Here is a 13008-nt window from a genome sequence, read left to right as displayed (position 1 = left end):
ACTTCAGATTTCTGTTCCTATATCAGGACCGTGTACAGGAACACTGCTGACTTTGTGACCTCACCTGTGGGACTCCACCTTTGACTTGGTGACCTCACCTGTGGGACTCCACCTTTGACTTGGTGACCTCACCTGTGGGACTCACCCTTTGACTTGGTGACCTCACCTGTGGGACTCCACCTTTGATGGCTTGGTGACCTCACCTGTGGGACTCCACCTTTGACTTTGTGACCTAACCTGTGGGACTCACTCTTTGACTTTGTGACCTCACCTGTGGGACTCACCCTTTGACTTTGTGACCTCACCTGTGGGACTCACCCTTTGACTTTGTGACCTCACCTGTTGTACTCCACCTTTGACTTTGTGACCTCACCTGTGGGACTCCACCTTTGACTTTGTGGCCTCACCTGTGGTACACCACCTTGACTTTGTGACCTAACCTGTGGGACTCCACCTTTGACTTTGTGACCTCACCTGTGGGACTCACCCTTTGATTTTTGGACAAGACCTGTTGTACTCCACCTTTGACTTTGTGACCTCACCTTTGGGACTCACTCTTTGACTTTGTGACCTCACCTGTGGGACTCACCCTTTGACTTTGTGACCTCACCTGTGGGACTCACCCTTTGACTTTGTGACCTCACCTGTTGTACTCCATCTTTGACTTTGTGACCTCACCTGAGGGACTCCACCTTTGACCTTTTCCCATGCTCCTTCACCATCGTCTTCTGAATCCTCGTCACGTCTCTTACGGGATGACTCCTTCTTACGCTTCTCTTTCTTCTTGTCATCACCTTTCCCAGCATCAGTTCTGTTGTGAATAATTGTAGAAAATAGTAAAAAAGGAACAAAAAAAAGCTCACTTTTACAGAGGGTTCATTAAATAAAAAATGGTTACCAGCTACCTGCAGCCTGCCATTTCTGTAAAATGGAGCATATATCTACCCTAATTCCTCAACCTTTTCGCATATGACAGAGCAATTTGCAGTGCAATTTATGCACATTTTTCAAATGTTTTTGGTGATAAAACTACATTGGTTGGATTGGTAAGTTTCAAGGCTTAACAAAAAGTACAATTCGATCAGTTTACACAGAACACTGCCATAAGAATATGCCTGAAATAACACCTTGCAAACATGTGATTAGGTTGAAGAATTACACTACCTACTCCTATGCTCCTATTTTACATGTGCATCATTTAATTCTCTGTCAGATAGCTGGCTATTTTTCTAGGGTCATCCCCTGCCCACAATGATAATGAAAGCTATGCTATATGATACATCTGCTTTTTTGCAAAAGCATATCAACGAAAAGGTAGAGACTTCTTAGAAAATGAGAGATAAAAATAGCACTACAACAATTCACTACGGCAACCAGTAGTAATCTAACTATGTCATAGATAGCATTAAAACAAATTATTGTTTCATGTGCAAAATTGCTCGGGATGTCGCCTTTCGGAATAAAGAAAGACACACACCGAAAGATACACCGAAAGATATTTAAATACACCCGCAAGATAAAAAAAACATTCATAAATATATGATTTCTTACATAATATTACATATATGTACTTTATGAGATTATTTTGACCTACATTGTTGATATCACATTTAATATTTTGGAACATGAACTAAAATTTCGTTCATGACTACCTTTACTTAATTTTCAAGATTCTGAGAGTTCTATCTGATCTTAGAAGGTGTTTTGAGTTTGTTTTGAAGATGAAGTCCTAGTGGAAAATTATATGTTTCGTCACCAAAAGAAATACTTTATGACTTTTATTTGCCTCCAAGACATTAACCTTTATAAGTGTGAATGTTTTTTGGGTAAATACATTTTATATATATTTGTTTCATTGGAGTTTTACGCCGTACTCGAGGATACTTCACTTACACAATTACCAGCATTATGGTTGGAGGACCATCTGCAGATTACTGGCAGACTTTCCAAAGTACGGCAGGAGCAGAAGCCAGCAAGAGCTGGACTTCAACTCTCAGCAACACTACTGGTGGGAGGCTTTCGGGTCATTGCGTCGTACTGGCGTGCAAAACCCCTCGCCCACAGAGTACACATGTGATCTTTGGATCTCTATGTACATGTATGGCCATGGGATTTCTTTAACAAAGGTTGGCCCGGGAAGAAGCTCAACATAAGATGAGCTGTGAGCAACATCATTTCTTCCATTCAGTTCTAATTCCGATTCTTAACAATGGATATATTATCACTCCTGCATTATTCATGTTTTGAACCGATTCCAATGAAAACATGACAAGATTTTATTTATCTATTTGATTATTAATCTAATTTTTGTCACTTATACAATGACAGTCTGTTTCATGGTTGAAACTGGAGTGCCACCTACTTTTAGCATGTGATGTAGATATGTAGAGCATAATGAAAGAAGAAAAGTGGTTTTCAACAAATGTTGGACAAGACAATTGGCCGCTCGCAGAAAATGTCGTCACCTGCTTAAGAATCCACAAATAATATAACTACTTACTTCTTCAAGAACATGGCTGCCAGATTAGATGGGTCGTAAGCCTCGTCATCTGAAGATGAACTGTCATCTTCATCACCACTTGTCCATGATGCCATTCCATCATCATCATCATCAGATGACATGTCCTGTTTCGAAAGAAAAAAACATTTTATTTGTCAAGAGTACAACACATCAGGGGAGAATTCAAGGCTTTACTCCTCCTGGCTTATTCAGAAAGAGTTAGTTCATTATTGGCAGTCTGAGGTAGTTCAGAATAAACTTAAAATAAAACATTTTCCTGGTATATACATACATGTATGGATTTACTTTTTCCAATCTCTCTAAAATTCAAGACAGATTCAAACTTGTTTTACGGTCAAGTTAAGTTTTCAGATTAAAACTGCAGTAAACTGAAAATGGTGGATGGATTGCAACGTAATTACAGTACCAATTATAAAAACTACTTAGTTCATCTCACATGAATCCATGTGAATTTCAATCACAGATTCCTGTATTTTACAAAAGTAGCTCTTCAATCCCTTTTCTCAAGTCGAATAGGAGATCCCAAAAATGCAAATTGTGTCAAAGATAAAAACTTGATTCTTCAGACATGTAGAAATATTACTTACTTTAAATAATATTTCTTCTTTGTTCTGTTTCTTTACAGAAATCCAGAAAGTCGCCTGTAAATGATTTACAGGAATATTTTTGAATATTTTTTGACTCCCGACCAAAAAATGAGCCCTTACAATTTTGGCATGCCGAGAGGACTTACATCATCCTTGAGAAATTTACTTCTTAACTGGTCATCTTTCTTCAGGAAGTCTTTCTCCTCATCATCCTCCTCATCATCAGACTCAGACACATCTGAAAAACAGGGTGAGGACAGGGTTTAGATTTTCTGACATGACTGGACTTGAGGAAGACCAAGATCTGGATGCTGAAGAAAATATGACACATGCCACACGGGTACATGACTTAAACTTTCGCCCATGACTAGACGTACAATGCAAACATTTTGCCTTATACTGAGAGTTCTATTTTCATCTTAGAAAGGTGTTTTGAAGTTCTGAAATTAAGGCAGGACAATATACTAGTCTACTAGAAAAACTTAGTTCATGTATTTATTTGACTGGTGTTTACGCTATACTCAAGAATATTTCACTGACCCTAATTTGATAACCTTTATACAAATGAAAGATCAACTGTCAGCGAGATTTATGCATCTGTTTTAGTTTGACGTTATTCGGTGATCGAATGTGTGTTTCTGTGTTTCACGAAACTGGGTCCTGGTTCTTACCAAGCCTGTCCATGGTACTGAGCGAGAACAGACTGGGCACATGTACCAAAAACTGGTGATTCTAAAACCTCTTACATGACCAGAGTAGGCACTGAACCTGGGTCTCCTGCTTACAAGGTAGATGCTCTCACCACATGGCCATTGTGGCCCTGTAATTTGAAACTGATTTTACACCCTACTTAAAGATTGTTTCATACGGTCGGATGAAAAGCTCACCAAGACACTATAGCTCACCAAGACACTATACCTCACCAAGTACACTCACTCACTCACTCACTCACACTCTCACACTCTCACTCTCACTCTCACTCTCACTCTCACTCTCACTCCTCTCTCTCTCTCTCTATGGAAGAGCATGATGAATGTAGATATGAATAATGGATCTGACTACCCCATCCTACTGGCCTACAATGCCGACACTGTCAAACTATGGGCCCTCACATATGAAAACATTTGCTGGAAGACATCTGATATATTTGATTGGTGATCAAAGTCACTGTGAAGATTTTTTCTTTAGCGGATGGTGGTAGGGTGGAGAAAAACATGTTCAACATGTGATACGTAGATAAAGCTCATTGTATTATTAGGAGACACTTATTGCCCCCAAGGCCCCTTGAAGAGAGAAAACACAGAAGAATACTGTGATTCTTCAATCTTTTCACATATTTGCAAGGTGTTCAAGGCAGATTCTAAAGGCATTATTCTGTGTTGACTGATACAACTGTACTTTTGTGAAGTTGTGAAACTGGTCAATCCTACCAATGTAGTTTTGTTTCCAAAATAAAATTAAAACTGTGCAAAAATAGTACTGAAAGTTGATCTTTCGTATGCGACCATCCACAGGTTGCTGACAGACCTTCCCACTTACGGCCGGAGAGGAAGCCACACAAGTCAGATAGAAAACTAGGCAATGAAAGTACAGTTACAAAATGATTGGTGTAAATGCTAAACTGATGAATACCTTCATCACCTTCCTCATCTTCAGCCTCTTCATCGCCTTCATCAGGATTCTACAATAAAAACCAACAGTAATCAGGCGCCAATCCACTACTGGGGCCAGCATAAACAGTGTCTGCTTCTGCAGAAAAAAGTGGTCTGTTAAGATATGTAGATAATGACTAAAATCCGTCAGTTTTTTACAAATGCTGCTGAAAGAATGAGATTCTAATGGTTAGATTCAAAATCTCCTCCTACCTCTTTATATTCGGTCATTTCCGTCTCAAAGTCGCGGACATACTTTCGCAGTTTCTGTCGCAGAGTTGTCAGCCCTTTAGCGTTGCTCTTGCTCATATTTTTACGTCCTTCACGATCCTCCCAACACTGAAAACAATTGATGGACAGAAGAATTTAAAGACTGGGAGGTTTGTAACTTGAAATTAGTGATGTATCATAGCATCTTCATGTAGATTTTTACACTCAGGGCTATTCCTTTAACGGAGAATCCAATGACATCATGACTCTTCTATAACAATAACTTTGGGAATTTAAAGCAGATTCACAAAAAGTAGTCAGAATTTTTTTTTGGAAAATGAATAAATGTCAAATGTCACCTCAACTACTGTACCCCCTTCAGACAAGTGGGTGTGAATGAACCATGCTTTACAGCATATTTCAGCCATATCATGGAGACATAACAAGTGGATGTAGGAATTTCACACCATGTAAAATTATGAACATAAAAGTCACAACATCTGTTTACTTTTACAAGCACTGAATCCTTCACTTGGAACAACAGTTCTTTGGGCAACAGATTTTAACCAGATTCGGGTGGATTCCTGCAAAACGAATCTATGGGCATCTAACTATATTCTCATAACAAAATGACGAAATAAAGATCTTGGATTAGATTTGCGTCTCAATGTATTTTTGTATGACATATTTTCTAATGATTCTTTATCATATATTTTTTAAGAACTCATATGAAGACAATTTAATCTTCACCTGGCCAGGCAGCTGTACATGACAAACAGCTACATAAAGCTGCAGTCGAACCCAGAGAGATTAAATGGTCTGCAGCTGTAATGCTTACAAGCAACAGATGGCCTGCAGCTGTTCAGCTTACAAGTAACAAATGGCCTGCGGCTGTTCCGCTTACAAGTAACAAATGGTCTGCAGCTGTTCCGCTTACAAGTAAGAAATGGTCTGCAGCTGTTCCGCTTACAAGTAACAGATGGCCTGTGGCTGTTCAGCTTACAAGTAACAGATGGCCTGTGGCTGTTCTGCTTACAAGTAACAGATGGCCTGCGACTGTTCTGCTTACAAGTCACAAATGGCCTGCGGCTGTTCCGCTTAAAAGTAACAAATGGCCTGTGGCTGTTCTGCTTACAAGTAACAAATAGTCTGCGGCTGTTCCGTTTACAAGTAACAGATGGCCTGTGGCTGTTCTGCTTACAAGTAACAAATGGCCTGCGACTGTTCTGCTTACAAGTAACAAATGGCCTTCAGCTGTTCCGCTTACAAGTAACAAATGGCCTGCAGTTGTTCTGCTTACAAGTAACAAATGGTCTGCAGCTGTTCTGCTTACAAGTAACAGATGGCTTGCAGCTGTTCTGCTTACAAGTAACAGATGGCCTGCAGCTGTTCTGCTTACAAGTAACAAATGGTCTGCAGCTCTTCTGCTTACAAGTAACAAATGGTCTGCAGCTGTTCTGCTTACAAGTAACAAATGGCCTTCGGCTGTTCTGCTTACAAATAACAAGTGGGTTTAACTGAACAGGTAAAAATCTTACCTCACTGACAAAGTCATCAAGTTCTACCAAACATCTGATGTAAAACCTTGGGACGCCTTCCTTCTCCACAAACTTTACGTGCCTTCTCATAAGCCTTCCCAAGCTGTTCAAAATCTGTAAGACATTGTACATGTGATACATCAAAGTCTATTGCTCAACAGAATTTATTTAACACATAAGAATGATTGAACGAATGAATGCAGTTACACGACACATACATGTAAGCAATGATTAATGCTAGACAAAACATGAAAATTATGTAAGCTCAGAGTGTGAAAAGTTAGTAGTAAATATGAGCTTCTTCAATAGTTTGTGAATTTGTCTTTAAATTAACAAGAAGAAGATATTTCCCAAAAAAATTTGTATGGTGGGTAATTGGGGTCATCTTTTGGAATATGTCATCTTTGCATAATAATGTTTTTATTGGTCATACATATCCACCATACAAAAATATTTTCAAATACACCTAAGTCCTGAAGAAAAAAATTAAAAAAAAAAAAAAATTGAACACCATATTAGCAAATATGCTCCTTAATTTGATATTTTCACCATATTTATGTTAAAAATTTGAAATATACATTTTTACACCACTGAAAGGCAAGTGACAATAACCACTAGAGTGCAACCAGCTCCTCTTATTTTTCTTTACCTTTCTTTTTCCTTCATATATGGGCTACTTGGTAAGTATGTTGAGCATGACATCCACATTAACTTACCTGTTAACACCTTAGACATGTCTTTGATCTTTTTGTGATTCTTAAGAAGTTTGATGGTCTCTCTCAGCTCTTCATACCTGATAATTGAAGCCACAACCCAACATCAGCAAACACAATAAGGCATCATCATCCATACTTACTAAAAAACACCAGGTATTGCCTTTGATGTTTTCAGGAAACATGTAATACTATGTGATAGCATATCAGCCCTCTCAATCTAACACTTTCTTGCAAAAAAGAGAGTAAAAATAAACAAAAGACCCCAAATTTGTGGAGATAATTAGAATGCAATATTCCAGTTATGATTTATTATTTATTTGACTTGTGTTTTATGCGTGCTCAGGACAGCGGCGGTCAGCATTTTGGTGGGAGAAAACCGAGCAGAGACCGGGGGAATCCAGTTATGACCAGGCAACAGTCCAGACGCTTGACCCGATTGACATGTAGGGTCAAGTACACATCACTGCCCCTGCTACAAAGCTAGCTTTCTTATTGGCAAATCTCTTTTTAAATCACAGCCTCTTTTCCACAAATAGGTCAGCCATTTATGGATCAATGCTTTGGGGAATCCGTCACAGTCATGGCCATACATCACCGGGATGGTTAGATAAGTTAGATCACAAGATAAATATGTATCAGTATCGTTGTTATAATACACTTGTGACCAAGCACTTTTCCTTAAATCGAACACAAGTCTGTCATGCAAAAACGAAGTACGTACGTAGAATTGAATTTCCATTTAACCAAACACGCAGATTGTTTGAAGTGCATGAAGGTATGGATAACATGGCTGTATTGGCCAACGGGATACTGGAAATCTCTCATTTTTGAAGTTATTTCCTATCTGAAGAAGCAAACCTGAGGACTTAGGTCTGAATGTATGAATTACATTTCGTGAGGTTGTTATGGTTGTCCTGCTCGTCGTGTTCACACAGGCCTACACATCCTTCACGTGTCAAACTTAGAAGGGATTCCCTCATTGCGTAAGCCAGACTTATTAGCAGCACATGGTATCATAGCACAGTAATGCTTCTGACAGAACAATTCTCAAGTGATTGTGCTCTTCCAACTTCTAAATTCAGCGACTCTGTCTAGAGAATATCTTATCCAATGAAACAGCGACAAGCTGAGTAATAAACGTACCCAATACTAGACCCTATCTTGTCAGAACACGGGAGGGTAGGAAGAGTCCTGATTAATTAACCCAGAAACACTTACTTTGAAATTGTTTTTCAAAAGCTGCTATCTGGTAAAGTCAAGACAAAGCCCAAGTATTCACCCAATGATTAATTAGTGCTTAAAAGCAGTATGGTACTGGTGCTCAAGAATGTTTTATAATGGTGCTCAGGTTTATACGGCCGTCATTAAAACTTGTATATTTTCTTGGTGATACCCACCCAACCCTCCCAAAAAGGGTCTTACTCCAACGTTGTTTCTGGAGGTAATTTTCCCCTTAATATTAATTTCTTTAAACTACCTATCATTTTCATTAGCCAGAAATCGGCTTTCTTTATTCTGACAGGATCAGGGCTATTCCCAACAAAATTTTATGGCTGGCCTGAATGATTTATTTATTGTATCTAAATAGTGTTCTACACCATACTAAAGAATATTTCACCTGTAATGGCAGCTAGCATTGCGTTCAGAGGAAATGGGGCAGCGAAAACAGGGGGAACGCGCAACCATTCGCAGGTTGCTCACCGACCTTCTCGCAAACAACTGGAGTGGAAGCAATGATGAGCTTGCTGAGTCTTAACATGCTAACTATTTGGTCAAAGAGAGCTTTGACCTGTGTGGAAGAATATGGAGAGGTACCCGAGAAGCCACAGCACTGCACCATGGAGATCCAACATGATGCCTCACACAGGTTTCAAACTTTCTTTTGCCACAGTGGTTTGCAACTTTCTTTTGCCACACAGGTTTCAAACTTTCTTTTGCCACAGTAGTTTGCAAGTTTCTTTTGCCACACAGGTTTCAAACTTTCTTTTGCCATAGTGGTCTGCACGTTTCTTTTGCCACACAGGTTTCAAACTTTCTTTTGCTACAGTGGTTTGCAAGTTTCTTTTGACACACAGGTTTCAAACATTCTTTTGCCACACAGGTTTCAAACTTTCTCTTGCCACACAGGTTTCAACCATTCTTTTGCCACACAGGATTCAAACCTTCTCTTGTCACATGGTTTTGTTTCCTTGTTTCGGTCAAATTTCATAATCTTGACAGTTCTACACACAAGCACCCCACAGCCTGAAATATAATCCACCCACCTTTTGTCCTTGGCACTTCTAACGATCCTCTTTGTTTCCTCTTCATCATCGCTAAACTGAAAGGCTCTGAAACAAACAGGTCCAAGACAAACAGCATTAAGAATGAAGCATTCCAGGACTTAAGTGCATACTGTTTGTGCATAAAAGTTAAATATCCTACAGATAAAATGTTTCCAAAAGCACACGTTGTTCAAAGTCTCTATAAAGGTAATTTTTACAGTTTTTAGATGTGGCAGAAAAATATGCAAGAAAACATTTTTTTCAAAAGGTCAAAAACCAAACAACATACTTTATGTAAAATTAAATGTGGAAAGGGTCTCCAAGATTGGAATGATTAAGGAAATTAAATTAAGTGCTGTTTTTCATTGAAATTATAATGTGTTCTCCACATTATCTGATGTTACAAAAATGTTACTGTCTTCAATAAATGCTATCTAAAAAGATCAAAGCCTAAGAAAAGTATAAACAATTACAGTTTTATACACAATCATGTGAAAATAACCTTCTGGTGGTAATGTGATATCATAGCGATTTCTTACTACGATTCATTTCTATGCTATGATGAACAACAGCAACTCACTTGCTAACAGCTGTTGGACGTTGCTGTACAATATTCTCTGGTTCGCTCTCAGAGCTTTCCGATTCAGAATCGGATCCCTTGAAAAACCGTGACATCTTTCAAGTTTCGATCTAGAAAAAAAAACAAAAAAAAAAACAGAAAAACATACACATTAGATGAGTGCACTGCATAGTATTCTGAATCTGATTCTTGTATGTCACATACTTTTAGGTTTGTGGAAAATTTCCTTCAAAGCATATTTTCACCAGCATTTGAGTGGGTTTTGTCACCCACCTTCAGAATGGTTTCAGCGACAACCAAAGGTAGCAACCTAGTTTTCACACATACCAAAGAAGTGGTACTTTAATGGAGAACACGGAGAGCATTTCTGAATGATACATAAAAGGCTTGGTATTTATTTCTTAACATGCACAGTAGTATATAATGTGTGTAGGTTTATCAACGACGTCTTTATTTCCCCACCATTGACGGAAAATATGAATAAAACAGAAGGATCTAATAAATGAAAAAAAAAAAAAATTTTGGCACATCTTTTTTCATAAAACTTTACTCTTCCTTTCATAGAACTTTCTCATATATCCTTTGAAATGACTCACCAGAAGTGCAAAATTTTCCAAGCCGGGGCAGCTAAACTGTACTTGTCCCTATCACGTTTTTCAGTTACATCAAACACATGAGATAATAAACTCATTAGACAGACTTTTAAACCACCAGAATTATTTATCAAGAAAACGCCAAATTACTGAAATCAACAACATATTTCTACGCCAGACATATCGACAGTTAGATAGTGACACAACATCGGTCAGTCACATTACAACAACAACAGCATGCAATTTTCATTTTACTAAATTCCTATACTATTCATCATACACCAGTACATGGTTAGACTTTTTGAAAAGAATGTAGCTTACCTCGCAAAAATCCAACAATAGGAAGAGAAGATTGCACCCCGATTTGTAAATAAATCGATACAATATGCACCGATTAGACGTAAAAGCAATCTCACGAAACCCACGTGGGATGTATGTAAAATGCTAACCCTTCAAAATAACGAGCAGGCTTTCAACGAAAACAAGTGAAGATGCAAGTATTTAAATCATAATAGAAAGTTTTATCTCATAGTTTGTATAGCTTTAAAACTCCGGGGATATGACCGTTAGATTACCATTTGAATTCGCCAGTAGACTTTCCAAAATGTTTGTTCGTATCTGTTGCCAATCATGACTCTGTTATTTCCTACTGTAGATATGGCAATAAAATTGGTCTATGACCACAATGCTTGTCTCCGAAAGGAAAATAATTCCGCTTTTAAATGTAATACACCGTGTTCTGCAGAAAATCCCTACTTTCTTGTTTGTTAAATTCATCATGTAGACCCAAACCATGCTTCATGTCTACATGCATACACGAACATGTACCACTGACAAACGCATGTAGAAGTTACCGTATATGTTTGAAAAAAAAAAGGTTGCCTGTATGGGAAGTAATAGGCTCAAGCCACTGGTTTAGAACTACTCAAAATGCTGTCTTGTCATCACATTTAACATACAATCACATTAAAACATTTCTTTTAATTTGTTCGAGGAGATTAACCCACTGTAATTTTATTAGTCAGATGTTTTAACTTCCGGGAACAGCGTTCATGTTCTCATGGTATCTAAATTTTATAATTTGCAAACTTGGGCAACGTTACTCAGCATTCAAAGAGGGTGAAAACTCACGTCTATTAATTCCTCAGGAAGGCCTCTTACCCTCCAGCATCCAGCAAAACTCACTGCGGTATTTCTCCTATTTTATGGCACATTTTGAGCAAGGCTATAATACTTAAGAACGATGCTAATGTTTTATGAAGCCATGCCTACATGTTTTCTATCAGAAAAAAACGTAAGAATATAAATATCCAGTTTAACTACTTTTTTATGATAATGCTTCCTTTTGCTATTTTGTGGATGCTTCTAGCTCCCTGTTCTGGTGATCTCCATGTTAGCACACAAATTTTCAATATTTTCAAGTTAAAGGCTCCACCTGTTTGTATTTACGTTAATTGATCAAAAAGGCATTTTATAACATGTCTCCGGATGTCTGGACCCTCGATCGCCTAGAGTGGCATAATCGTTCCGCTTGCCTATGTACGACCCCACCCCGCTTCCATCTCGCTGCCTACATGCCTGATTACTCTGGTAAATACATGATAAACATTGCTCAGTTTATTAGCATGCGCTGTTAGAGTAAATATTTCACAACTCACATAGCGCGCATCGGTATTTTTTTCAACGGGAAGTAAGTATATAGGGCCTATATGTAAAGTATGAGAGCGATCCGAAAAGTAAATTTCTGCCAAAATGTGCAGCATAGGACATCTTCATCTCAACCTTGAGGATGGATTTATTTTATCTCTTAAAACACGTCCAGACGCGCGTTCGGCTATATTGGGTCCAAGAGCATCCGGGGCCTTGGCGACTTTGCTTCCTAGGCCCCTGCAGTAGAGAGCATAGGCCCACTCCTTACAGCACATGCACATCACTGCCACCACTAGCAAAATTTGTACACAAATCTTGAACAACGCCGAGGCCAAATCTAACGACAGAGTAAATCACACAGCTGTGTTATTATTGTCATGCGCCAGTCAAGAAGTTTATTTACACTAGTACTAATATTTTGTTAATTATAAGATACATTCGTCATTCGTCAATTAGCCCACTGCAATAGCCTACATACCATCGCTACCCTGAGGTCTTGCAATGAGAGATTTCTATAGTTTGTGCCTGATAAGGATCATTGTACACATTTTCTGTGTACATGTGTAATGTTTACTTCTGTGATGAAGTATGTTAGATCTTATTATTAAATATGCCATTAAGTGTCATATTTTATGTGAATATGTGAACGTATTTGTTTGGTTCAGAGAAAAGTTAACTAGACCCTTACAAATGTAAA

General features: G+C 38.4%; 1 protein-coding gene across 1 annotated transcript in view; it reads right to left on the bottom strand.

Annotated features, from left to right (window-relative positions):
* LOC135476279 (eukaryotic translation initiation factor 3 subunit C-like) overlaps positions 1–11082 on the bottom strand; it is a 37222-nt gene extending 26140 nt beyond the window's left edge. Inside the window, 11 exon segments of the mRNA XM_064756261.1 lie at positions 679–811; positions 2501–2625; positions 3255–3346; positions 4741–4789; positions 4974–5099; positions 6509–6577; positions 6579–6622; positions 7225–7301; positions 9489–9554; positions 10069–10178; positions 10983–11082. Of these exon segments, the coding sequence (XP_064612331.1) occupies positions 679–811; positions 2501–2625; positions 3255–3346; positions 4741–4789; positions 4974–5099; positions 6509–6577; positions 6579–6622; positions 7225–7301; positions 9489–9554; positions 10069–10163 (876 nt within the window). The 5' untranslated portion in view covers positions 10164–10178; positions 10983–11082.
* Between the last annotated feature and the right edge of the window lie 1926 nt (positions 11083–13008).

This window comes from Liolophura sinensis, chromosome 10 (genome assembly GCF_032854445.1).
Source record: "Liolophura sinensis isolate JHLJ2023 chromosome 10, CUHK_Ljap_v2, whole genome shotgun sequence".
Classification (NCBI taxonomy): domain Eukaryota; kingdom Metazoa; phylum Mollusca; class Polyplacophora; order Chitonida; family Chitonidae; genus Liolophura; species Liolophura sinensis.
The sequence above is the reverse complement of the archived record's forward strand: the minus strand, read 5'-3'. Positions and strand labels throughout refer to the sequence as shown.